The sequence below is a fragment of the Phodopus roborovskii genome, unplaced genomic scaffold (assembly GCF_943737965.1).
Source record: "Phodopus roborovskii unplaced genomic scaffold, PHOROB, whole genome shotgun sequence".
Taxonomy (NCBI): domain Eukaryota; kingdom Metazoa; phylum Chordata; class Mammalia; order Rodentia; family Cricetidae; genus Phodopus; species Phodopus roborovskii.
The window spans coordinates 6,265,474-6,293,033 of record NW_026126558.1 but is presented as its reverse complement, the minus strand read 5'-3'; the positions used below and the strand labels follow the sequence as shown (position 1 = coordinate 6,293,033).

At 48.5% G+C, this 27,560-nt stretch overlaps 1 protein-coding gene and 1 non-coding gene across 6 annotated transcripts in view; one reads left to right on the top strand and one right to left on the bottom strand.

The window, feature by feature from the left end:
* Acsf3 (acyl-CoA synthetase family member 3) overlaps positions 1 to 25,429 on the top strand; it is a 41,929-nt gene extending 16,500 nt beyond the window's left edge. For 3 of the 5 annotated variants that reach the window (XM_051201366.1, XM_051201365.1, XM_051201367.1), the window contains exons 7-10: positions 11,115 to 11,241; positions 20,624 to 20,758; positions 21,164 to 21,275; positions 22,271 to 22,462. In XM_051201366.1, coding sequence (XP_051057323.1) covers positions 11,115 to 11,241; positions 20,624 to 20,758; positions 21,164 to 21,275; positions 22,271 to 22,403 — 507 coding nt within the window. In that variant the 3' untranslated portion in view covers positions 22,404 to 22,462. Of the gene's footprint in view, positions 1 to 11,114; positions 11,242 to 20,623; positions 20,759 to 21,163; positions 21,276 to 22,075; positions 22,242 to 22,270; positions 22,463 to 24,931 lie in introns of those variants that run through there. The other 2 variants (XM_051201368.1, XM_051201369.1) reach the window with 2 other exon arrangements.
* On the bottom strand, positions 8,668 to 8,773 carry LOC127234783 (small nucleolar RNA SNORA72). The gene has a single exon (XR_007835604.1). It is a non-coding gene; the product is annotated as a small nucleolar RNA SNORA72 (small nucleolar RNA).
* Positions 25,430 to 27,560: the final 2,131 nt, after the last annotated feature.

Below are 27,560 nucleotides of genomic sequence, written 5' to 3'. Positions count from 1 at the left end.
CGTTGACAAGGGACAGACATGTTTTCTGTGGTCAATTATGCCATGCTGTTGCTTTGAAGAGGCTATCCCTGTCAGCCTGCTGAAGACCCTGAGAGCTATATCAATTTGCATCCCCTATGGGCATTGGAGACTGACAGGAACATCAGGCGGTCACTCATGACTCCTTGCTGTAGATTTCCTGGCCTTTCTAACCTCAAGGATTCTTGGAGAGACAGGTCCCTAAAACAGCAGCTGCCTCTGGTTCTCAGCTCCTCAAGAGCATATCTAGACATCAGCCTGACAACAGTTTTTTAAATTTATTTTTATTTTACATATCGATCCCAGTTCCCTCTCCCTCCCTCCCTTCCTCTTTCCCTCTCTCACCCCCTCACATGCATCCCAACCACCCTCCCCTCCCACCCCCATTCCACATGTAGGGCTATGCCATCCAGGAGGAGTCATCTAAATCTGTCAGGTCATTTGAAGTAGGAACTAGGGCTTCTCTCCTGTCTCTAGGTTAAGGTAGTATCTCTCCATGGGGGATGTGTCCACAAGGACCTTTTGTGTACCAGGAATAAATACATCCTGGTTCCACTGTCTGAGGTCCCTTAGACTGCTGAGGCCTTGTAGCTGAGACCCATGTTCAGGGGGTCTGAGTCAGTCCCATGCTGGATTCCCAGCTGTCAGTCTGGGGGCCCGTTAGCTCCTCCTTGTTCAGGTCAGCTGTCTCTATGTGTTTCTGCACCCTGGTCTTGCCCTCCCTCTCTGCATCTGGTTCTAGTTCGGCTCAGTGTTTAGTTGTGGGTGTTTGCTTCTGTTTCCAACAGGTACTAGATGAGGGCTCCATGATGGTGGATAAGTTAGTCGTTGATCTCATTATCAGGGAAGGGCATTTATGGTAGCCTTTCCACTGTTGCTCAAATTGTTAGTTGGAGTCAGTCTTCTGGTCTCTGGACCCTTCTTTAGGTTCAGTTTTCTCTTCAAACCTATAATGGCTCCCTCTTTTATGTTCTCTCTCTCTCTCTCTCTCTCTCTCTCTCTCTCTCTCTCTCTCTCTCTCTCTCTGTCTCTCTCTATCTCTCTCCCCTGTCTTCTATTCCTCTCCAGACTCAATCTTCCTAGTCCCACATGCTTTCCTCTCCTCCCCTTCTCTTTCTCCTAGTTCCCTGTTCACTCACTGCACCACCACTCCTCATGTGCTCTGGGGGACTTTCCCTTCCCCCTTCTGTGAGGGACTTTATATGAATCTCTTAGAATACACCTTGTATCCTAGTTCCTCTGGTGGTGTGAATTATAGGCTGGTGATCCTTTGCTCTAGGTCTAAAATCCATATATGAGCGAGTACATACCATGTTCCTCTTTTTGTGACTGGGTTACCTCATTCAGGATGGTTTCTTCAAGTTCCATCCACTTGCTTGCGGATTTCAAGATTCCATTATTTTTTTTCTGTAGAGTAGTATTCCATTGTGTAGATGTGCCACATCTTTATTAACCATTCTTCAATTGTGGGGCATCTAGGTTGCTTCCAGGTTCTTGCTATTACAAATAATGCTGCTATGAACATAGTTGAACACATGTCTTTGTTGCATGGATGTGGATCATTTGAGTATATGCCTAAGAGGGGGATTGCCGGGTCCTGTGGTAAACTAATTCCCATTTTCCTGAGGAACCGCCATACTGATCTCCAAAATGGCTGTATGAGTTTGCACTCCCACCAGCAGTGGAGGAGTGTTCCACTTTCTCCACATCCTCTCCAGCATAAGTTGTCATTGGTGTTTCTAATTTTAGCCATTCTGGCAGGAGTAAGATGGTATCTCAAAGTTGTTTTGATTTGCCTTCCCCTGATAGCTAAGGATGTTGAGCACTTTCTTAGTGTTTTTCAGCCTTTTTTGATTTCCTCTATTGAGAATTCTCTCTTCAGTTCTGTACCCCATTTTTTAATAGGGTTATTTGGAATTTTGTTGACTAGTTTTTTGAGTTCTTTGTATATTTTGGAGATCAGCCCTTTGTCAGATGTAGGATTGGTGAAAATCTTTTCCCAGTCTGTGGGTTGCCATTTGGTCTTGTCCACTGTGTCCTTTGCCTTACAGAAGCTTCTAAGTTTGAGGAGGTCCCATTTATTAATTTTCAATCTCAGTGTCTGTGCTACTGGAGTTATGTTCAGAAAGCAGTCTCCTATACTAATTTGTTCAAGGGTACCTCCCACTTTCTCTTCTAATACATTCAGTGTGGCTGGATTTATGTTCAGGTCTTTGATCCATTTGGACTTGAGTTTTGTGCATGGCAATAGACATGGGTCTATCTGCAGTCTTCCACACACCATCATCTAGTTGTGCCAGCACCATTTGTTGAAGATGCTTTCTTCCCCCCATTGTATACTTTTAGCTGTTTTGTCAAAAATCAGGTGTTCATAGGTATGTGGGTTAATATCAGGATTTTCTATTTGATTCCATTGGTCTACCTGTCTATTTTTGTGCCAATACGAGGCTGTTTTCAGGACTATAGCTCCGTAGTAGAGCTTAAAGTCAGGGATAGTGATGCCTCCTGAAGTTCTTTTATCGTATAGGGTTGTTTTGGCTATCCTGGGTCTTTTTTTTTTTTTTTTTTTTTTTTTTTTCATATAAAGTTGATTATTACTCTTTCAAGGTTAGTGAAGAATTGTGCTTAGATTTTAATGGGAATTGCACTGAATCTGTAGATTGCTTTTGGTAAGATTGCCATTTTTACCATGTTCATCCTACCTATCCAAGAGCATGGGAGATCTTTCCATTTTCTGGTATCTTCTTTAATTTCTTTCTTTAAAGACAACTTTTATAATCTCAGGAGGACTCTGGAAGGAGGAAGGGTGGGAGTGAAGTGTTCCTGGATCAAGGCTGTGGTGTCAAAGTCTAACAACTCAAAGCTGTGAGCTGAAGCTTTTTTTTTTTTCCCTAGATAGGGGCCATGTGCATAATCCCATGTGAAGGGAGAGGAATGGGTGCCTGGGTCCTGCAGAAGGGAATCAGTATAAACTCACTACATGGCAGGGGCACCCACCCAAGCCTGGTTCTTGTGTGTGAGACCCTCTGCTTCCTCACCTTTCTTGGAGCCTAGTTAGCCCATAGCCCACAGCACTGGGCACGGTACATCTTAGCCAGTGTCCCACGTATCTACCTCCCTGTAGCCCGGCTTTCTGAGTCTTGCAGCTTAGGCAGGCAGTGAGGCCCTGTGGACGAAGCTCCCTCTAAAGTCATTCCACCTTCACAGGCCCCTCCAAGTGGAGACTCACAGGGCACCCCGAGCCTGACCCTCACTGTTGAAGAGGTGAATGCTCCTCCGTGCACTAAGCCTGCTTTGTTGGCTGTGATGCATATTTCATGTGCCTTGGCTCTCCAGCTGGCTTCTGCTGCAAGCCCTGTGAGTGCATCAGGCATTGTCTCTTTATTTATTTATTTTTTATTTTCTCAAATTGCTCGCTTATATGAGAGCCAAACACCAACCAGCGACAATAGGGGTCTATCAACAGATAAATGGCTGCACAGCTGTGGATAATGCCACCCTGTAAGCAGGGCCTTTACACAGAACTGCTTCTCTTGCTGAGGATGCAGCAGTGGTAAGGGTGGGCTGGGGCAGCTACGCTGGAGCAAACTTGCCTCTCTAAAAGAAAGTAATTACCTCATCAGTTCTCCACATACAAGCCGTCGCTCTGGTCAGCAGACTGTGCTGTTGTTGCCTTCTCTCCCTAGGCCCCCTCCACATTCTTCCCTTACCCCCTTATCTCTGCCATCTGTCCTGATGTGTCACCTGCTGTACCTGCCCCATGTGGAGGGGTCAGTCTTTGGTGTCCTTTACCTAATAGCTTTTGCTTCAGATGGGGATGACCATTGCCAGGCTATGTGTCCTCCTATGAGATGTGTGTACTTACCGTTTTGATGCAGGGCTAGTTAAGAAGACAGCTGATCCCAAGTGAGGAATCTTCAAACCAAAAACCAGGTCGATTGCAACCAGCTTAGCTTGCAGGCATCTTTGCTTCTCAACCCCTCCCCCACCCCCCATGTTTATGAGGGTTTTGCCTGCATGTCTGTCTGAACTAAGTGCATGCCTGGTACCTATGGAGGCCAGAAGAGGACTTTGGATCTCCTGGAACTGGAGTTGTAGACAATTGTGTGCCCACATGTGGTTGCTGAGAATCCAACCCAGGCCCTCTGGAAGAGTTGCCAGTGTTAACTGTTGAGCCACCTCTCCAGCCCCAATCAGTACCTTTTCCCTGAGTGTAAGGCTTGCCTCCTCACATGCCCTTTGAGGGGTGCTTGGAAATGTGAGGTGCTCAGTGAGCACCCCACCCAGCCTCTCTCCTGCTGCCTCGGTCCTCTCCGTGACTGACACAGGCCTGAGCAGCCTCTAGCCCCGCTCACTCCCTGAGAACCAAGTTCTCTCCCAGGATCTCAGGGTCTCCCCACCATCGCCCCCAGGAAAACAAATTGTGTAGTTTATTTCTGCCTGGGCCTTGGTTTTAAAGTACTTTGTTGAGGTATGATTATGTACAGTTTGTCCTGTGAATGTTCTGCCCAGTGGCTCTTGGTGTCTTCACAGAGTTGTGTACCTTTCCCTAACCAAAGCTATTAGTACCCACTGTCCTCTCACTTGGGCCCCAAGCAACCACTTATCTACTCTTCTCTCTATATATTTCCTACGTTTAAATGATTTCCGTGGATACAGAAAGCTCATTGACATTCAACATCCCTTAATGACAAATTCTGAGCAAATTAGATAGTAAAAGAAAACGCCTCAACACAAAGTCCCAATATGACAAACTGCAGCTAGCATCGTCCGGAATGGGCAGAAGTTAAAGGCCTTTCCTTCACAGTCTAAAACATGTCAAGGGTAACCATTTTGTTGTTCTTCTTCTTGTTGTTACTGTTCAACACAGTTCTAGATTTGGCTCAAGCATCAGGTGCAAGAAATAAAAGTTGCTATACGGAAATGGGAAAATAAAATCCTGTTTACAGGTGACATGAAATTATATATACACAAACCCAAAACACTATCAGATCTAAAAGTCAAAAGTTGCAGGATGCACAATCAGCATTTCCATACACTAATAGAGAGCTATCTATAGGGAGAAAAAATGAAGAAAATAATTCCAATATAATACTATTTAAAAATTATAAACTAGCACCGGTAAGATGGTTCAGCAGGTAAAGGCAAAAGCTGCCAAGCTGAGCTTGATCCCTAGGAAGCATATGGTGGAAGGTAAGAATTGACCCCTGCAAGGTATACTTTGGCTTCCCCATGTCTACCCATTCATTCAATAAAATAAACTACTTGGGAATGATTAGGGAAGTAAAGATTCTCTACACCAAAACTGTAAAACACCAGTGAGATGAAAAAGCAGGGCAGGAGAGGTGACTCAACTCTTAAGAACTATATGCTGCTCTTGCAGAGGACCTGGGTTTGGTTCACAGCACCCACATGGCAGCTCACATCTATTACGTGCACTTTCCCGCCAGCCTGGACCTGCTGCCACATCAGCCCCAAATATTGCACAGAGACACTGTATTAATTATGAAACTGTTGGCCAGTTATAGTGTTTTCTTATTGGCTAGCTCTGTCTTAAGTATTAACTCATTTCTATCAATCTAAGTGTTTCCACATGATCCTAACAGAGAGAGGGTCTGGACCTCTTTTCTCAGGTCCTACATCTTGACTCCTCTCTACTACATCTCCCAGAATCCTCTTTGTCTCCTAGTCCCACGTATCTTGCTTTCCTAGAGGCCAACAGTACTTTATTCATTAACCAGTAAGAGAAACAGAATGACATCTCCCACCATACATCCATCTGTAACTCCAGTTCCAGGGGATCTGATACCCTCTTTTGGCCTCTGAGGACACTCCAAACATGTGGTACACATTCATGCATGCAGACAAAGCCTCATACACATAAAATAAAAATAAAACTTTAAGTTCATATGTAAGTGGATAACAAAAATGATTTATACAGTTAATGAGGCCCTTACCAAATATCAATGACATCTTCACAGATGTAGATATTATTCTAATATTTGCATAGAACTACAAATGATCCCAAATAGCCAAAGCAATCTTTAGCAAAACGAACAAAGCCTTCAAAATGTACCACAGGACTATTATAACCGAAGGGACATGATACTGCCAGAAGGATGAAGAGGCATATGTAAACCAGCACAATTGAACAGAGACGAGAAATCAATATGTTTTAAAAAGTTTCAAGAAGACATTTTAGGAAGAAGATTTGTCATCAATAAATGTTGAGAAAACATGCAGACAAACAAAATCAGAACCAGGGTGGAGCTACACACCTGTTATCACAGCACTTAAGTGTCTTAGGCAAGAGGGTCGTGAGTCTGAGACCAGCCTCGGTCTACATAGTGAGTTCAAGGCAGGGCTGGATCACTTATTGAGATACTCACTCAAAAACAAGCAAAGATCCAACGAAACCTGACTGTACAAAAGAACCAGAGCCAAGTCAAGGATTCTTAAATGTAGCACCAGGAACTGTGAAAGTGCTGGAAGACAGAATACTTACTGTCAGTGGTTTAAACGGATGACTGGATAAGTGTTCAGAAACAGCTGGTGAAGCCAAAGTCAGTTGCTGGCATCGGGTTACCTTTGAAAGCTTCTGCCAGTGAAATGACGGTGAAGAGATACTGGAAAGATGGGGGGAAATGCCTGGGAACCGTGCACGTAATAAGAACGAATATCTGCAACCTAGAAGGGACTCTGTCCACTGGCAAGGAAATGATTAACCCTATTGACAGAGGCCAAAAACCCGAATAGACATTAATCACAATGGCATGCATGTAGTCATAAAATATGTGAAAATACTGTCACTAATTGTCAAGGAAATACAAATGAAAGCCAAAGCAAATGCCACTCTCCTATGTTAGAATAGCAGCTATCAAAAAGACAAGAACACAGCTGGTAAGGGAGCTGTGCTCACTGTGGGAGTGTAAGTTAGTATGTTCTTATGTTCTTAGTCATTATGGAAATAGTGTGGAAGATTCTCAAAAAAAAAAAAGGACTAGATCCAACAACCTATGTGACGCCATAGCAGGGGTGTAGACTGAGACTAGACAGCAGCCCATGTCCTCACAAGCACACAAGCACAGTTGAGCATCTGTCCCTATTGACCTTGGACATGGTAAACCTGTTTGAGGTGACTGAGGAGACGTTTGGCTGGGCTTCAGGCAGGATTGAGCTGAGAGTCGTGGGGACCCAGTGTCCTAAGAACCCTGGCTCTGCTCTGTGTCTTTGGATGCTGATGCTGTGATGAAAGCTGGTGCGACGCCAGTGGAACGATACCATACATCCTCAGGAGCCCAGAGCATCCAGGTTACCATGGCAGATGAGAAACAGCCAGGTTTCAGAATGCTGCCTGTTGAGAGTTGGGGGACAGAGATGTATCTTGGGGTCAATAAGCTGGTATGCTTCTTCTTGCCTGGGAATACATGTCTATTGTTTGTAATTGTATGGAAGCTGAAATTAAGATTCAAGATGATGTCCTCATTAAAGGTTCCCATCCCTGCTGCCTGCCCAGCACATGAGCCAGGCACTGACCTGCTGTGTGAGGCAGGCGGCTCTTGGGGTGACACAGTATACCTGGCTGTGGAAGGGACATGGCTTCACCAAGTTTGAGTTCTCACTCATTAGATCTTAAAGTCCCACACAGTAGGGTTATGGTGATTGGTTTCCTGACCACAGGAGTGAAGTGCCTTCTGTTACCGACTTAGCAGAGTGTGTATTGTTTTGTTCCAATTGAACAGAAACCACGCAGTGATTTTTAAACAGTTGATATTAACTAGTAAGATTGGCTAAACCATAGTGACTGGGAGAGCTGCTCTGAGTCATTAGAACTCAGCAGGGTCCCTAGGGAAGCATCTGGAAGGAAGATGGGGTGTGGTAAGATGGCTGCCCACTGAGAGGTATCATGGATGGCTCCTGGCACCACAACACAGCAGGTGACTGTAATCTGATGGCATTGTGGGGGGATGTGTAGATCTGCAGATACAGTGAGGACACCTGGGTGAAGAAGAGGCCCAGAATGATAATGCTAGGTGGTTAATGCATCGATAGAGTACAGCAGCAGCAGCCAGTGCCTCTACTGCAGTGTGAGGTTCCTTCCAGCACCCAGCCCAGCCAGCCCTGCCCGGCTCTCCATTCAAGCTGTGTTTCCTCCCAGACATAGTGTATCAAAAACCTGACCAACACAAGTTGTTTCCAGGCTTGGGTTGTGATGAATAGTTCTGATGAATGTTAATTTTGAAGTTTTCTTCTGTAACTAAGTATCTCTTTCTCCAAGGTAAGTGATTGGGAGTGGGGTATCGTTCACACACAGCACATTTTGGGAGCTACTTGCAGAGAGCTGGTGCAGCTCCCCATTCCCACCAGTATGTGAGATCCTATCTGTTCTGCACGGCCTCCCAGCCCTTGATGATGTTTGGAATTTGCCCAACTATTACTCCAGACGCTGCCAGCTTCCCGCACTTGTGTTGTAGTCTATAGTCCCAGCACATGCTTAGCTCTAGTGGCTAAGGGGCTGCCTGCCCTCACAGGCACCCACTTACTTGTCTGCAGTATTCTCTCGAATGTCAGTTCTGTACTTCAGATCATTTCATAGTGTTATTTTCTCAGTGTTAGGGACATATTTTTGTTGTTACTTCATTTTACCTGGCTTGTCACCAGCATTTGAAAACAAGACCTGGGCACAGGTGTGGTCTGACTCCAGTAGATGTTTAGCCTGTCCTGATCATTACAGATCAGAACAGGATATTTGCAGTAGTTCTGTCTGGAATACGTGATTTGCCAATTCTCCCATTTTGTGGTTTGTCTTTTAATTCTCCTGTGTTGTATGGATCCAAGTTTTAATTTTTGATTGAGCCTACTTTACTTTTTTTTTTTCTCTCTCTCTTTCATGGCTTAAACTTTCAGGTGTCATGTCTGTGAGCTACAGGAGTGTTCCTTAGGTTTTCTTCTGAAAGCCTGAATCTGTTTTTTGTGAGGTGCATTCTTGACTAGTATATGAAGATGTGATTTTTTTTTTTTTTTTTAATATGTGGCTATCCAGCTGCTCAACCACTTTCCTCATTAACTTGCCTTTGCAACCTTGATGAATGTCAGTTACACATACTTGAGTGAGTGTGTGGACTGTGCACCATACCATCTTCATTCCTTTGGCATGATAGTAAGTCCTAAAACTGTAATGTGATTCCAGCAGCTTAACTCTTTGTTTTCAAAGTTAAATTTTTAAATTTAAGTTTTGCAGTGCTGGGGATCAAATCCAGACCTACCTACTCACCATGTGTTCTACTCAGCAAGTGTTCTATCCATCTCTACAGTCCTGCACATACCAATGTTTTATTTGTGTGGACAGGGTGCACACATGCCATAGCATGCATGTGGAGATCAGAAGAAAACTTTGGGTGTTGATCCTCATCTTCGTCTTTCAGGGTCTCTTCTTGTTCACTACCGTTTACACTAAGACAGCTGGCCTTCAAGCCTGTAGGGATCCTCCAGTCTCCACCTCTCATCTTGCTGCATGCTTGGATAACAGATGCACACAACTACATCTGGCTTTTGCATGGGCCCTGGAGATCCAGACTCCAGTCATCACATTTGCATGGCAAGGGCTTCTCCACTGAGCCATCTTCCCAGCCCCTCAGTCTTAGAACTAGCTTGCCTATATCTGCAGAAAGCCTTTTTGGGTTCTTAATTGTAATGATATTGCACCTGCAAATCAGTGAGGGGAATATTAACAATTATTAAGCCCCAAACCATGAACATGGCTTGTCCTTCCATTTATGTAGCTCTGACCTACCTTTGTGTGTGCCGTTTTCAGCAAACAGGTGCTGTATATGATCTGTTAGACATAGACATACTCCAATGGTCCTTATCTTTCCTCTTCTTTTTATCTTCTATTTTGCAACACAGGGTTGCGAGTGCTGGTCTCTAGTTGTAGAAATACAACTAACTTTGGGTGAGTGTACTCATATCCTTTAATACCCAGGCTGAATACATTCACTAGTTCAAGATCATTGCTTAATTTGATTTTGTAATATGATGGGAATTTTCACATACGCCACCATGTCTTTTGCAAATAGGAGCCCTTTTATTTCTCCTTTTCAAAATTTTATTTATTTTTCCTTGTCCTACTTCTCTAATTAGGATTTGCCTTATTATGTCCCATAGAAGCAGGAAAAGTGGGCGTGTGTGTGTGTGTGTGTGTGTGTGTGTGTGTGTGTTTGGTGTCTGAGTGCCCTTGTATGTTACACAGCATATGTGTAGAGGTCAGAAGACAACTTGTGAGAGTTGGTTATCTCCTATAATGTGGGTTTCCAGGATCAAACTTAAGTCGTCAGGTTTGGCAGCAGGCTCCTTCATCCAACAGTTTGCAGCTAGTCTGAACACTTCATGAGTTCTAGGCCAGCCTGTACTACCAAACAAGACCCCGTCTCAAGAAATAGAAAGGTTGAAGGATCATACTCTGACAACAATGAGAAGTATAGATTAGTGGACATGTTAGGTAGCAGCCTCAATCTCACCACTGGCTTCAAGCATTACATCATGACCACAGAGGCTCCATGGTAAAGACACACAGGGTCCATGACAGTACCAGGGTGGCCACACATTCTACTTAGCATCTAGGAATTCCCTTGGCTGCTTACTCTGAACAAAAACTGTTGCTACCCAATGTGCTGCTGGTGTGCTGCTTGGGTAGTGCTGGCAAATGTTTCACAACTTCTAAGAAGTACACAGAAGTGGGATTCAGGAACTGTTTTTGAGAGCGGGCAGACACTGACCTCCACCCTGGGCTCCAGGCCACGGTTAGAGGAGGAGCCCTAGGCTTGGGCATGATCAAAGTCCACCCACTGACGGCTGTGATTTTCAGAGATTTCCAACTGTCTAATTTCAAAAACATTTGGTCTCGGGGAGGATGAGGGAACTGGGATTGACATGTAAAACAGGCTTGTTGCAAATTTAAATAAAAAAATATTATCAAAGAAAAAATTGGTCCCTGGTATAGGTGGAGGCCACTTACCTGGGTCAGTAGTGGGAGAGAGGAGCAGTAGGTCCCCACTGTTGCCGTAGTCTTACCTGGGTGCCCCTTCTACCTTCTGCAGGTGACCCCAGGTTTCGAGGAAAAGGAAGGAGAGCTGCTGGTTAGGGGACCCTCTGTATTTCGAGAATACTGGGATAAGCCAGAAGAAACTAAAACTGCTTTCACTTCAGATGGCTGGTTCAAAACAGGTAGGACCAAGCTCTGAAGTGGCAGAGGGGACTGCGGTTGAAGAGGGTCTGCTCTTTGTTGGGTGCTTCTTAGCTTGTGTATTCTAGAACCTCCCACTGAAGGCAGAGGCTGTTTGGAGGCTGCTATTTTGACAGCCTCTAGAAAGAAGGTCTGAAGGCCCACTGTCCTTACAAGGATTCTGGAGCCCTTGTCCCCAAGACCTGGCTCCTACACCGTACCTCTGCTAGCTGGTCACATTGCCACAGCCTTGCTGATGCTACATAATTAGGTCCTACTGCCCCTGAGGTCAGGACCTCCTCTTCCTCTTGGGTACAACTTCTCCTGTCCATCCACACAGCCACACTCCTGCTGAAAATCTCCCCTCCCCACCTTGGGGTCAGAAGCAGTTTCACTTACCATGGTTTGGTTTGCTTTGGTTATTAATTTGCATATCCCAATTTGGTCTCCTCTGTGTGACCTGTGGGGCTCATGGGTGAATACAGTGGCTGGGAGACACACAGCATATACTGTAATTTCCCGCCTGTGTGTTAGTTCTCCTGAGACCCCTCCTCACCTGTGAGAAAGCCATGTCCTGAGGGCAGTGTGCCTATCTGCTAGTATATTTTAATCTGGAAGTTCATCAGTATCACTGGAGTTACTGACATCAGGTGTCAAGGCTCTGGTAGTTTTTCCTTTCTGCCCTTCTGTATGTCTAACGTTTTTGTGTGACATCCTGGCCATTGTGACAGAGGTGATTTCACTTGTGCTCTTTTAGGAAGCAAAGCCTTGTGGGGCCATGTGCCCTGAGTGGGTACTGTGGCTCATCTGGGAGAGGGAGGTTTGTAGGTAAGGAGGCAATCTATAAGTTTGTCAAATGTGTCCCTCAGTCTAGTGGCTCTGAAAGCATGTGTTGTCCCAGCTAAAAAATGGCCAATATACTCTAGATGGGTGGAAGCATCTATCCAACACCTCCAATGAGTGTTCAAGGTCCACAGTGGAGCTCCTGGGCCTGCCCACCACCTTCCAGGAGTCACTCGCTCAGGGCTGAGAAACCTGACATGATTATATGGGTAGGTCAGTGGTGGGAAGTGGTACACATATAACACACAACTCCCCAGTGCTCCTCTGTAAACATCCTGGTTAATGTCAGCATCTGGAGGAAACAAACCTCCTCCAATGCAGTATGTAGAGAACCCTGCTTTTGAGTGAATCCTGCTTTTAACAGGCCCCTCCAACAGCCTTCTGAATAATCCCTGTGGGAATCCCAACTTGCTTTGTGGTCACCTTCCTATGTTTAGATTTGGATTTAAAAGCTGTCTTCTTCCCTTTAAAAACACGGGGAGCAAGTTCTATAGGTTTTACTGATGTTGGGACTCGTGGAGCCCTGGGGTGCAGCAGGAGCCACGTGGACAGTGAGCACTCCGGGTGGGCCTTTCTGCTGAAAAGGAATAGCATGCATTAATTATTGTAAAGAGATGTCTTCAGGAGAAAACGATTTTGAAATTCAGTTTAATTTCATTGTAACGTGCTGCAAACAGGAAGGGAGTGTGTGTGTTTAATTGGCTCTCGGGGGTAAGGCCGGGAGCTGGCAAGCCTTTGTCACAGGCCATTAGCGATACAGACTGCATAATGAGAGCGTGCAATCAGCTCGCAGCTGCCGCTCCTACGGGGAGAGCATGATATTAAGTAGAAATCAGGATAAATTAAACTTAACCCTTTCCCTAGCTGTCCCTCCTGCCACTCGGATTATGGCATAAACTGGAGAAAACTGTCCCAGGCTCTTGGGAAGGGTCTCATCCACAGCCTCTCCCAGGTCATCCTTTGGGTAAACGAGAGGAGGGGTCACTCACCTGATCCCTAACGTTCCTACCTTCTCCACCCCAGTTTCTGCAATTATTCTTCCCCCAGAGAATGTGCAGAGGAACTCAAGGTTGGTGGCTACTCAGGAAGGAGCAGAGGCTTCCCTTGCTGCCAAAATTGGTCCTCCTAACTCTGTGACTTCCAACAAAACTGTTTGGAACGTATGGCCTACCTCCTGCCCTGGTGATTTTGGAGCAGGAGACCCAGGCAGGCAGTAACCGGTGAGCCTAGAGTCTGGAGTTAGAATGTTGGTGGTGGGTGACAGGAGGAAACAGCAACTCTTCTGGTATTGGCTGAGGATCACCAAAGCTAAAGAGCGAGGTGAGATCCCACAGCAGAGTGGGTACAATCTTAGGAGCTGTGAATCAGTGTCATTAATATGCACAGGTAGCATGTACAGTTACTAATAAACCAGCAAGGAGGGCACCAGCTGGGGGGGGGGGGCTTAGAGAACAGTCCCCTGATCTGAGGAAAGTCACCAGGAGGAAAAGATAAATGCATTTGCTCTTCCAAAAAGGGCCTTCCGTGTACAGACGTCCCACCTTCAGACTTTGTACCCTGCTTCCAGGTGTGCCCAGCTGTTGGGGCCCTGCTGTTGTCTGTTGTATGTGGCTAGCTTTGGGGGTCTTGCCCATCCATGTTGATCTATACTAGATCATCGTGTGTTTTTGGAGGGCCGGGCTGCAAAATGTCTTGAACGCATGATTTAGATGGTTTTCAGATGTAACCATGTCCTCCATAGGAATGGTGGTGCTGTGAGTCAGGGTCTGTGAATCCCCTCTGCGATGGGCAGAGGCTGTTTGTTTGCCTGCAGGATTGCGATCAGCCAAGACCTGGGCTAGGAGCCAACCTTGCCTTCATGCACCATAGTAATTGTACATGGTGGGCAGACCATACTAGTGTGCCTGTCAGGAGAGCAAGGCACCAGCAGGGATGGCCTGAGTTAACAAAGCCCCAGAGGCACTGGGTGTCTTGGGGGTTGGAATCCTCTAGACAGGCTGTGCTACTACCCCTGTCGTGGATTTCCATGGGAACCTGGGACATGCAGATGCCAGAGCTTAGCGTAGAAGAGGCCACCCCCTGATGGTGACATTGTCCATTACCCACCACATACCCAGTGTTGGCCAGGACGGCCAGGCAAGGAAGTGACTACCCCCATCTGCACTGCCATCTGGGCAGAAAGCCCCATTTCCTGGTCTGCTCTCTGTGTGCCAAGTCTGCTATGAGGCTAGTTGCATGTTTGGTTAAGGTTAGTACCGTGTGCTGCTTGCTGTAAAGTCTTCTTAGCTCTGCTGAGTGGCTTCCCCGGGGCAACCTCTAGAGGCTATCATCGATGTATTGGAGTACTTTAAGTTTTTAAATCAATTGTTGATTGATCAAGCCCTAATAGTCTTACCATAGACTCTTAAACTGCTCAGTGCCACCACAGTCAGTGGTGGCTTATACGGGTCATCATTTCTGACGGTTGAGCTTCCCGCTCTTGCCTTGCTGTGTGACTGTCACCTGGGAGGATGAAAAAATACCAATACCTTCCTGGCTGGTGGAAACAAGAAAAAGGAGGTCATCCTGCACGTATGTGCTTTGTCCCTAATGGCAAGTCCCTGGCCTCAGGTGCAGTAGTGAACCAAACAGGCCAGGGACCACAGAAAGGTGGCCTCATCAGCCTGGTTCCAGAGTGCTATAGTACTGAGAACCTATCCCTGGTTTGTTCCTGCTCAATGAGCTGTGAACTCTAGGTAGGCGTTACAAGCTTTTGTAAATCTGAGTTATGTGCCTATCTATGGATTAGACTCTCCCAGTCCAGCCAGCCCAACCATAGCTCAAAAGTCTCAAGACTCCAGGATATTGTTACTGTGGAAACAAACCACTACCCCTTCCCATCCTCTTCTCCAAGCCTTGCTGATGGATTCTGGGATGTGACCCCATTCCCAGATAAGCTGGTATTGCCACTTGGTAACTTAAACTCTGCCATACTCTGCTTGACCCTACTCCCAAAGATGGTACCCACAGCCTGTTTAGGCCACATGCAGTATTTGCCCTGGTAAGCTCAGGCTGGTGGATGCTGCCTGCTTGTGGAGAGACCAGGGTCCGTAGGTCTCAGAAACCTATAGTTCCTTCTTGAGGCCCTGCTCTTTTGTCCATGATAAGTATACTCTTTGCATTTTTTTTCCTTTGCCACATGGTGCTCCTGCCAGGCTCTACAATTCTTGATCACCTGCCTTTTTGGCGTTCAACTTCTTAAATATAAATTCTTCTGCTTTCTCCCTATTTTAAGATTTATGCCTTTAAAATCAAACAGATAAACTATTGCTGATTTTGTTTGAGTGTTTCCTAGCTGTATCTGCCCTGCCACTGTCCCCGGCGAGTTTTGGTGAAGTTTAGGATCCTGGGGAGTTATTGCATCTGTTTTGCTTTTATTTCTTGCTCTTCCTGCTATCTCCCTAGATTCTGTCTCCAGGCTCAGGTCTCAGAGGGTTTCTGCTTTGGTGCCAGTGACAGCTGGCTCCCCTCTGCCATAGACATGCCCTCTGCCAAGGTCATGATCTCTCTCCCCTTCCCTGTCTCAGCCACCTCCTTTGCCACCCAAGAGAGGTCCAGGTGGGATTGAAGCTTCTAGGAGACAAAACTGTGGCAGATGTGACAGAGCAGCCACAGGACCGGTAGTCCTGGGTCCCCAAAGCTTTTAGAACCAGAAGCCCAAGTGTAGGATGCCACTCTGCAGCTGCCTGTGGATGCCTGGCATCGTGCCAGACTAGCAGCCCCCCACCGGGTGGATGCTGTGCTATTGTTTGTAGGGTCTGTAGCCAGAGAATGAACTGACCACAAGAAGTTGCTTCCCTGGCAAGGCCCCTCAGGGAAGGCACTGCCTCCTACTCCATCCTTGCATCCAGAAACTGAAATCCAAGTATCACAGATTTATTTTCAATTACAGTTGAAGGCAGAGACATGAACTAGCACTGGGTTTGAAAGCAGTGCATAAATCCATGTAATAAGATTTTATTGATTGCATGCTGTTTCTGTCGGAACAAAATTCCCTCGATGCACACATCAGGTCAGACCAAGGAGACACATTGGCAGGAGGCTATATCCAGATCAATGCATTCTGACAAATACGTTGTTATAAAAAGTGAGAGTTACTTAACTTGTTTGATGTGCTTTTCAAAATGAAGAGTCTGTCTTTAACTCCCAGCCCAGCAGCCTCAGGTGCCTGGAGCTGCTTCTGTGCCTGCTTGCCCTGGCCGCCCCATCTTTGATTAATAACTTAATTAGTAATTATTTAATTTGGCCCTTAGTGATGGTGGTTGTGCCAGGATAATCTGGAGGGGCCAAAATGGCCCCACACTAAGAGACCCAAAATCAGAAATTAGGTGAAATTCTAAGGGATTGGCTCAAGACTGTAAAACAGCAGGAGGCTGCTTGAGACTCTGACATCCAGGAGATTTCCTATGAATGTACTAGTGGGAGAGAGGACAAGGGGGGAATGGAGGGCAAAGGCACACTACTGCCAGGAGGAAGGAACACAGCGCCCATGAGCAGCTTGAGGAGGACTGTGCAGGAGATCCCAGCTGGCAGTCTCCTGGCAGGACCTCAAGACCCTGAGAGGGACCTGAGCTTTCTTCTGAGATAACAGGAAGCCTTCTGCCCCAGGGCACAAACAGGGTAAGGAACAGCTGTCAGACACAGAATGACCAGGATGTGCCAGGCTCACAGCACCCTAATACCCTGGTATAAACAGCTCAGCCACTGAGGCAGCCCCATGCCAGTCTGCTTAGCCTCCCTCTGCCATGCTAGCCCTAAGTACAGCCTTCTTCTGATGGCAGCATTCCCTCCCTCCCAGAAACCTGGTGGCCTGAAAAGGGTGTGGCCACCTACTACTCTACCTCATGGGTATCCTGAGCAGCACCATGCTCTTTTCTGGAGGCAATACCCTTCTATACTGCCACCCATGAGAAGAAGCCAAGGTAGTAGTTACCTCCCTTTGGACCCTGGGGACAACCTAGGACCCAACACAGTGAGACCCCAGGGCACATCCCAAGCAGTTCTTATGTGGAGCCACTGATGCTCAGCCGTTTGTGGAGTAAAGACCCGCATGGTGCCCTGGAACAAAAGCAATGGTGTGGCTGGCTGGCGGTGGGAATAACCAGGTGCTGCTTCTGTCTCCACTGGGGAACACCCTCATCAAGATCACCTCCTGTACACTCCCATGCACTCTGTAAATTCTAAAACCTAGGATTTGTGAGAACATGGATACTTAGTGTCTCCTCTGTGGCTGGAAGGTCCTGTGTCAGCAGCATTACTGGGAGGATGGAGGTAAGAATCAAGACTGTGGTTACCACTTACCTTCAACCTTGGCTTGGCTATCCTAAGCTTATGATCTGTCCACAAAAGCTACTCTGTGGATACCTTGGAGGCCACACCTGGGTTTTCCCTCTGCCTGATGCCATGCTTACAGCTCGTAATTTCATACAGTCTACAAGACTCGAACATCGGCTGACTCTGCTGGTCCTTCAAGCCTCTGAAGGCCAAGGGCACCAGGTGGCCCAGAGAGAGCAAAAGCATGGCTGGAGCCATGGAGCTACCACAGTACCACAATGCAAAAGGCATGGCCCCTGCTCTGGTTGGGGTGTTGATGGGAGACCTAGGCTCTTTGCCCTGCATCAGACTGCAGTGAACATGCCTGTTCAGCAGAATGGAATCCAGTCATTGGAGTAGAAATGGAGGCCTGGGCTGGCAATGCTCTTGATCAGAGCACTGTAGGGGTCTGGGGCTTTCTCAGCCTGGCTGTCATCTGGCCATAGGCACCAGCTAGAGATGTAGGCATCTCCATGGCCAAGGTTGACCAAAGCCAAGCTCACCCCCAGAAGCTCAGACTCTTTAGTCAGCATTGTCAGAACTGTGAGTGCCCACTGATGTTGAGACCCTCTGGACTGTGGGAAATCCTGAGCTGTAAGCAGCATGGCATTGGGCAGAGGGAACACCTGCGTGTGGCCTCCATTTTTATAGACATATCCTGATCTCACTGCTAGTAGCCTTACAACGAGACCAAACTATACAACTGGCATATACATACAGAGGGCTTAGGTTGGTCCCATGCAGGCTCCCTAACTGTACAGGTCCAGAGTCCATGGGCTCCCACAAGCTCAGGTCAGCTGTCTCTTTGGGTTCCCTGTCATGACCTCCCTGGCTCATACAATCCCTCCTCCCTTTCTTCAGCAAGACTCCCAGAGCTCAGCCCAGTGCTTGTCTGTGGATCTTTGTGTCTGCTTCCATCAGTTACTAGATAGAGTATCTCTGATGACAAGGTAGTCACCAATCATAGCAGAAGGCCAATTCAGGCACCCCAGAAACTTGATTTTAAACTCCATCCTCCCAGTAAAGCCGCTGACATAGGCAACTTCCAGACACAGAGGGAACACTAAGGTAGACAGACACTGGCACTCATCATCACTCCAGCCTTCACATAGAGAACTAGTCACGTGCTCTCCCCTCTGATCCATAGCATGTCCTCCCTGAGGAGCAATTGCCCTGACTTCCCCATGTGTGATCCTGTTTATCACAAGCAAGAGCCAGTCCTCAAGCACTGGCAGTGTGAAGCATTGAGTCCACCTTGAGAACAGACTGTGCCCAGAAATGCCCAGATTTCTTTTCTCCAGAAAGAGCAGCATGGGAACACAGCCTCAAATCAGAAACTGGTGTGTGCAGAGTTTGTTTTTTTGTTTTTGTTTTTTGTTTTTTGTTTTTTTCCTTTCGAGACAGGGTTTCTCTTTGGAGCCCTGGATGTCCTGGAATTCATACTATAGACCAGGCTGACCTCAAACTCACAGAGATCTGCCTGTCTCTGCCTCCCAAGATGCTGGGATTAAAGGTGTAGCCACCCCCACCACCGGGTGTATACGGAATTCTTTCTCCTAAGGACTCTCACCAGATCAAAGTGTAACAACACAGGGCACCCAGAAGAGTCATACTTTGGAACTGCACAGAGAGGGTGGGAGCTTTGCAAGTGAGCTGCATGGCACCTCTTTTAAGACCGAAAGGAGAGGTCACGTGAAGGGCAGGGTAGTGGCTCTGCTGTGCTACATCTTAAAGTGGAGGCCCATGGGGAGCAGCATCTGCAAGCTTCTCACTGGGGCCCTCGTGCCAGGCTGCCACATCGCTGTGAGGATTGAGCAACCTGATGCCTACAGGTTAGGGAAAGCCAGTGGAAGACTGAGCTTTCCAGTCTGAGGGGACACAGTTGGACCCAGAGCTACAACAGGATAGGGTCCCTATAGCCCACATCTGGGCCCTTCCCCTTCAGTCAGTACCTGCCCAATGGGCTATCCTAGTCTAAGCTGAGGCTATCTATCCAGTTCTTCTGCCACCTGCTACACACAGAGCTGCCACATGGGAAAGAGAACTGCCCAGTGCCAGTCCTTGCTCCAGGGGCCAGCCTTCCCTCTCTACCATAAATAAGCCCTGGGCTCGCCCAGGCCACCCATCCATCTTGTTTGATAGACTGGAGTGCGCCCTGCACTGCAAGTCCCAGGGAGTAGTGAGGTGATGGATGGTGCCTTCCCATGTCGGACTGCCTGATGTATAATGAAATATTTATGATTTATTCCAGCTAATAACCCACAGGGAGTGCAGGGAGCGTGTGAACAGACACCGCTGCTGTCAGAGCTGCCGCTGACATCTGCATGCCTACACACAGTCATAATCATGCAAATGTGTGTGCATGGACATGCACACGCACTAATGTGCAGACACAAACACCTCCCCCACACACTGTGCAGGAGGGAGCTTCGGCTGGAAATACAGCCCTGTGCTCTGGCCTGGTCCCTGCTCCTGGCACTGCCAGTGTTCCTGTGTGGTGTAACAAGCTCCCTGGGCCTAGGCTCCAGGTGAAAGGAGCGAGTGGAGCAGTTAGTTACTTTGCTTGGGGAGAAAGGCACTGCAGCTCTTTGGGGATGACGGAGATCAAGTGCAGGAGAGCAGGAGGACGGTCATCACAGGGGGCAACCCCACTGGGAAGGAGCTGAAAATGACAGAGTGTGTGGACAGGAGTAGGACACTGAGGGTGCCCTGCAGGTATCCATGTGCATGGATTGTGTTGGGGTTAAGGCTTGTGCTTTCCTGGTGCCGTTCATCCTAAGTCAGGGTCAGAGGCAGCAAACTGTTTGCTGCTGTACTTTGAAAATGCTGCACACTGTCGCTGATTGCTCTGACACAAACATGGCCACACTGGCTTACGAGCTCAGGATACTTACGTAGACTCCAGAGACCCAGTAGGTTCCTAGCATGCCATGGATTCTTGTGGGATCCACTCCCCACTGATGACTGTGGGGCAGAGCGCCAGTGTCACCGGGATAGAGAATGGAGAGGGACACTTGCTGTTAAGACCAGCCTCCACAGGAAGTGGGCCTGGACATTGGAGATAGCTGGACTCACACATATGCGTGTGGCCACTTAGGACTCTTGTGGGTGATGATCAGGAACACCAAGGTCTCCTGTGACCGGATAGTCTCAGACTGTCCAAAACCATCACAGAACCTCCTTTTCTAGGGGACACTGCTGTGTTCAAGGATGATAGGTACTGGATCCGAGGGCGTACATCAGTGGACATCATCAAGACTGGAGGCTATAAAGTCAGCGCCCTGGAGATTGAGCGGCATCTGCTGGCCCACCCCAGCATCACAGGTGAGGGAATGGTGACCTGGGGTTTAGTAGAGCACTGCCCTCAAGACACAATGCCACCTTTTCTACTCTATGACACTTTGGCTCTTAAAGACCCTCTTCCACCTGCTAGTAGCCATGCTGTGAAATGTGTCCATGATCCTTCCCTGGCCTTCAGAACACAGGATCCTGATGGCAAGCCCAGGCTGCTGCCTGCTACACCAGAGTGGCCTGCAGAATGCACCCCTGCTCTGCCAATCAAGCAAGAGCAAGCTGAGCCCCTAGAGATGCTTCTCCACTCCCATGAGGGTCATCCCCACAGGCCTTGCTCCAGGCGCTTAGGCACTGCAGTCAACGGCCTGGCGTCACCCACACATTCAGGCTATAGTTGTCATCCTAGTTGTCTTCAACCTGTTCTTCCATCTTCAGATGTGGCTGTGATTGGAGTTCCAGATATGACATGGGGCCAGCGGGTCACAGCTGTGGTGGCCCTCCAAGAAGGACACTCACTGTCCCACAGGGATCTCAAGGAATGGGCCAGGTAGGGCTAAAGGGACTGTCCTGGGTTCTGGGTATCTAAGGGACTATCTTGGAATTGGGAGGATGGAAAGGGCCTGTCTAGAAGCTGGGGAGTGGGGGTTGACCATTCTGGGTTTTGGAAATGGTAGGAGGGCTGGAAAGGTCTGCAAGGTGGCACTTGAACAGCTGTGGGTCTTTTCCTCATTAAGTGCAAACCTGGGAACAGGAAGGGCCCCCACCTGCAAGCTGGGTTGGGAGTCAGCAGTAGTGTGAGGCAGAGATGTGTGTTTCTCAACTTACAGATAAACTCCAGAGCACTGTGAGGCTGAGGACCCCAGGAAAGTGCCTGGCTAGTCCAGTGCGGAGTAGAGCACCAGCCTCTGCCTACCCTGCCAGACTTGCACAGTCTGCCACAGAATGGCCTGGGCCCAGCATCCTTTTCTGTTCCTGCCCTGAGGGTGGCCTTGTTGCCTCACCCTTTCTGTGGGGCCTTCAAAGCCTGGTGTCCCTCCAGCTCTCGGTGCCTGTGGACTGTGCCTGTAGACCTCCTTAGACCCAGGGTTGGGTATTTTTCCATCCTTTCACCTGTACTTGTTTGTCTCGTTTTTGGTTTTTGAGACAAGCTTTTTCTGTGTAATAGTCCTGGCTGTCCTGGAACTCACTCTGTAGACCAGACTGGCCTCGAACTCAGAGCTCCGCTTGCCTCTGCCTCCCGAGAGCTGGGGTTAACATTTTATGCCACTGACAACAACATACTGGCTTTCCCCCCACACACACACACTCTTCAGTCTTTGTGTTAGACTCTAGTTTCTCTCATCTCAGCCCCCTGGTGGATTCTGATGTCCTCCTGGGATCCACAGGACAGAGGGGACTCACCGGAACCTCCACAGCAGAGCTAGCCATGTTGAGCTTCCACTGTGGCCCATGAGGATAGCTCTGAGTTCCTTCTCTTAAATCTGAGACGTTCTCTCCTTTCTGCTGTCTCCCCCTGCCCCCACCCCCTTGCCTTCTTCTCAGCGTAAGACTATTTTTGGCTGTCCAACAAGACTTCACAAACAGCAGGAATCCTTGTTTCATCAGGGGCCGCACAGCTGGGCAATTACCGATTCCCCTGGATTTGCAAAATCACAGTTGGAGCTCTATAGCTTAGCAGAGGCAACAGTCTGCTTGGCCGGTCGCTGCTTTGATTAAACAATTACTTTCTTGAGAGCCACAGGAGTTGGGTAGAGGTCCTACACTGGCCTAGATTCCTTAGGCCATGGCCTGTGTCCACGGCGCAAGTGTGCGGCATCCACACTCTGAATGCTTCCCCTCAGGGCCTGTCTCTGTGATTGGGTAATCAGGCACATGGTGGGTATAAGAAGACTCTATGGGGGGGGGGGATGAGGTTTGGAGCATCCTGGGAGATGTAGCCGTGTAGAACAGGACATTGTCATGAAGATAGAGATATATGGGCAGAGCCAAGGTGGGAAAGAGAGACAAGAGTGCTCGCCGGAAGTTCCAGAATGAGACAGTGTCTGGAGGGGAAGCTAACAAAGAAAGCACCAAATTTCTCCATATTGATTGAAAGGGAAAGCTGGCACTGGCACATGCCTGCGATTTAAACACTTAGGTGACAAATGTGGGATTATCAAGCATTCCACCCAGTCTTGGCTACATAGCAAGTTCAAGGCCAGTGTGAGCTATGAGATGAGAAAGGGAGATTCAGGAAGAAGCAGAGAAAGCCCAGGTGTCGCTGTTATCCACAGAGGAGCAACCTCACAGAAGCCCAGTGTTCTTCAGGAGGTGCCACATAGCCTGAGTGTGTCCTTGTAGCTGGTAGTACCAGTGACATGAGTACCAGAACTGACCCAAAAGCCAGAGGCTGAAAAGCTGTGTCTGTGAAGTTGAATCCTCAGCTAAAAACTTTACCAGCAAGCAAATGCCAGGCCCACAGGGCTCTGGGAGCAGATGACACTGAGCACCTCAGGAGACACTCCACGAAGTGCGTACAAGTCCATTCCAGTGGGGAGGGACACTCCCAGCTGACTTCATGGGACCCACGACCCTGCTACCAAAGCCAGACAAGAAACCCAGACCAGCTTCCTGTCAGACAGACACAAAATGCCTAACCAAACGCTGGAAATTAGGTCCTATTCACAAAAGAGCCAACACATCATGATCGTGTGGCATTCATACCAGAAATGTGAGGTTAAACATTGGAAGCTCCATCCATGTGGCGTGCTGTGTTTACAGAGTAAAAGCCGTGTGGTTGTTTCAGACGACACAGAGAACACATTTCTTGATCCCAGTGCACTTGCAGGAATTCTCAGCAGTACCAGAGAAGAGACATTCCTGTGCTGGGGAAGGGGCTCTGGGCCACCCACAAAGACTGGGGGGCATTTATTTCCTCCTGTGTTCAGGAACAAGCGCCCCCTACCAGCTCTTTCCAGTCCCACCCAGACATACAGTTCATCTGGGCACTAACGGGTGCTGTGTCTGGTACTGGGTGCCAGCTGGCCACTTCAGCCCATTGTGGAGGTTTGTGCACAGTCCCCGCGTTACACTGTACACCGGGCCTCTCTGTAAAAAGCTGCCCAGTTTCTACACAGAAGTACACAGGCCAGGCAAACTTAACGGGACAAAAGGAGAAAGATGGGGGCGCCAGGAAGTAGAACAGGACCAAAAGCCACGTATCGGCAAGATGGGCCCCTGGGAGACCTGGAATCTCATGTGGGGTCCCCAAAAGTCATAGAGAGCAAAGCCAGTCCAACCAGACCTGGGGACACAGTGCCACAGTAGGCAGAGGAACAAGGCCCAAGTGTCACAGGGCACCAATCTCTGCTGGGGACCTGAGCACTCACTGCAGATGACCAAAACACTCACTTCAGAGTTATCAGCATCTGCAGGTTTGTAGCATAAGACCTGGCGGGGTTCAGATAGGAGCACTGTGTGACATAGAGGGCCATGAGTAGCCTAAAGTCTGAAAATTGCATCTGAAGTTAAAAAAGCATGTGAAATCCTGGATGTGTCCCTTACAGCCGTGGGTAAAGCCAAGATCAATTGCCTCTGGTCAGTGGAACTTGGGGGCAGGCTAGGATGCTACTCCAGGCCTCACACACCATTTCTGGTTGGGTTGTCCCTGTACCAGAACAGAACATCTGCAGTCACCCGTGGCTGGCCCATGTGGTCTTTGGAGTACAAACCTACCTCAGTGACATCTGAGACTCTGATCAGGACTGCAGCTTTTTCCTACCAAAAAAAAAAAAAAAAAAAAAAAAAAAAAAAAAAGGCTCCCATCTGATTATATTGTGGTGGTGGCCCAAAAGCTACTTCTGCACTTAACCATGCTTGTCACCTACAGGAGCTACTCTACTGTGTCAGAGTCACCTTTGGAGAGAATGGCAGTAGGCAAGCCTGTGGTCAGTTCCCTCCAGGCCTGGGAGAACAGGCTGGATGAGCAGAGCAGGGGACCTCGCTGCTGCCTACTTCCCTGGTTTCTTCCTCTCATGTGTCCATGTCCAGTCATTCTGCTGCCTCCAACCCTACTTTGCAGGCATTGAAGCCAGAGGGAAGAGGACAGTCCTTCCCTCCAAAGGGCAAGGTGGCCATCCTGTGCTACCCAACAGAGTCAGGGTGTGAGCTCACAATGGCTGCTGGGTGGGGCAGAGTCATCTCAGACTGTGCTTGTCTCTGCAGAAGTGTCCTGGCACCCTATGCTGTGCCCTCGGAGCTCCTGTTGGTGGAGGAAATCCCACGGAACCAGATGGGCAAGGTGAATAAGAAGGAGCTGCTCAGACAGTTCTACCCCTCGTGACCAGAGGAGCCAGGAGGCCAAGGCCTCTGATGATCATGTGCTGTGGGCCTCGCATTAGGCCTAGAGATCCTTAGATGGAGACAGGCCCCTCCCCTGCAATCAGGTTGACCACAATCAAAAACACTGGGATGAAACTGCTAAGTGAAGCTTCCCCTACCCTAGGCTGATTGTCCAAGCTCGGTGACCTTGCCACTGGCTGTGTCCTCAGTGGTCCTTGAGATCACTCTTGTGTCAGTCTCACAAGCACAGTAAGGACATGGCTATGTTCAGTGTGTGGCCAGCTCATCAGTGCCCCGGGCTACTGACTCTCATAAGGGCAGGTCCCAGAGAGTCAGAGGTGATGCTGAGAAAAGAGATGAAATAAAGACAGAAGATAAGTGCTCCACGCTTTCTGACTATGACCTGCAAGTTACACGTCTGCATGCACACGTATACAGCCATCACGGCTCCAACTCACATAGGATGCCAGACAGCACTGGATAGAGCCTACATCCCCCCAGACCAGGATTCCTGCTGCTGGGCCTATCACCCTGAAACTGTGGGGTGTGTGTGTGTGTGTGTGAGTGTGATACAACACTTAAAATCCTTGCAGCTATCCAAGGCCATCCCCAGATGACCCTGAAGCTTCACTTCTTTGACACTGCCTCACCCCAGTGTAGGGTATTTCTGGTCCTTCTCTATGCTCTATCCCCTTTGTTCCCTTCTCAAACTGCTCTGTGTCCATATCTGAAAGCTTCCCTGACCTCCATGTGTGCTCAGCCCCCTCCCCCCATCCCCTGCCTCTGGAGCCACTGACAGCAGTGGCAGTGATAGCCCTGTGCCTAAAAACCTGCAGATCTCAAATGAGGGCCAGTAGCAAGCAGGAGTAATGGAGCCTCTGACATTGCCACGGACAACCCAAAAAGCCTGGTAGAGCTCCAGGTTAAACTAAACTAAAATGAGTGGAAGCTGCTCTGGCCCCAGAAACCAGGATGCTTAAGGACCTGCCAGGATTCTTGGACCTCCCAGAGGCCAGTCCATTTTGGTGGCTGTGCTCCCTAAGGTCTGTGGCAGGATTCCCAGCGAATCCCCGTGCAGCCTGTGGGAGCCTCCCTGTGCTGCCTCTGTCTGCAGCATCACTCTGTATTAGGTCATCTTGCACAAAGAAACCACAGCTGCTACTGGGCCAAGACTCTAGAGTCACAGACCAATGCAAAACAGCCTCAGGAATGGTGGGAGGTGAGGCTGACTGAAAGCCACACCCATGGCCTAATTAAGGTTGACTTCTGTGTGTTAGGCCTAGACACCAGAAAAGGAAGTGACAAGAGCCACTTTGGAAGGGCCCCTCACAATCGGAGTCAACCATGCTTAGCCATGGCCACAAGTAGCTTCCAGGCACCCTTAAATTTCCCTCCCAGGACTTGGCTTCCCTGACTGCCCCACTATCACCCCTGCAGAAACCAGGTTCACTTGGAATTTACTTTCCAAAGCAGAACTGATGTGGGATAATGCTCTCCTTCACTGTAAAGATTTGTCACTCATATTGGTTTAATACAATGCTGATGGGACAAGTAGCCAGGCAGGAAGTATAGGCAGGGATACCCGGCTAGGAGAATTCTGGGGAAAGGAAAGGCAGAGACAGTCAGTTCCCAGCCAGATGCAGAGGAAGCAAGATGAGAATGCCTTACTGAGAAAAGGCACCAGCCACAAGGCTAAACATAGGTAAGATATTGCCTGAGCAATAAGCCAAACAGTTCATGCTATAAGCCTCTGTGTGTGTTTATTTAGGACTGAACTGCTGCAGGGCTGGGCAGGACAGAAACTTTCATCTACACAGAAGTGTCACAAACCAGCCCAGACCTCAGTCCCCAAGTTTCCATAAGGCACTCACAGGGTCACAGGAGAAGGCACCCCCTGCTGTGCACACCTACTCTGTTGGCTCTTGGCCAATGCCATTGAGCCCACAAGAGTAAATAAAGCCTTGTGTACCTGAGAGTAGGAGGGCAGTCAGGCACTCTGCTGGTGAACTGACCCTGAGAAGACAGCAGGAAAGCCAAAGAGCAATGGTTCCTATAGTCCCTCCCCCACATCTCCATTGTGGATATCTGGAGCCCTAATGTGGCCCAGCATAGTGAAAGGTGCTGTGGGACCAGCATGTAGTCCTGAGAGGCAGAGGGTTCACCAGCTTAGATAGCTCTGCAGAATAAAGAATAACATCAACATAGCCACAGGAGATCTGTGCCTTCATGCATGTAGCTCAGTGTGTGTGTGTGTGTGTGTGTGCTCTCTCTCGCACACACACACACCAGTCTCTCTTGCTGTTCTCTGCGTGACACCTTCAAGGCCACTGCAAACTGGCTGTTTTCTAGAGATGGCATCTCTGGCCAGAGTGGGAAGCATCCATTGTCATGGCCATCAAAATCCCATGGGGCAGTGCTGGTGGTTCATGGCCCTTGTAGAACCTCCCAACACCCAAGAAAACTCACTTCCCCAATATCTGGGACCTAGGTCCTTGATGCTGACCCCTGTCAT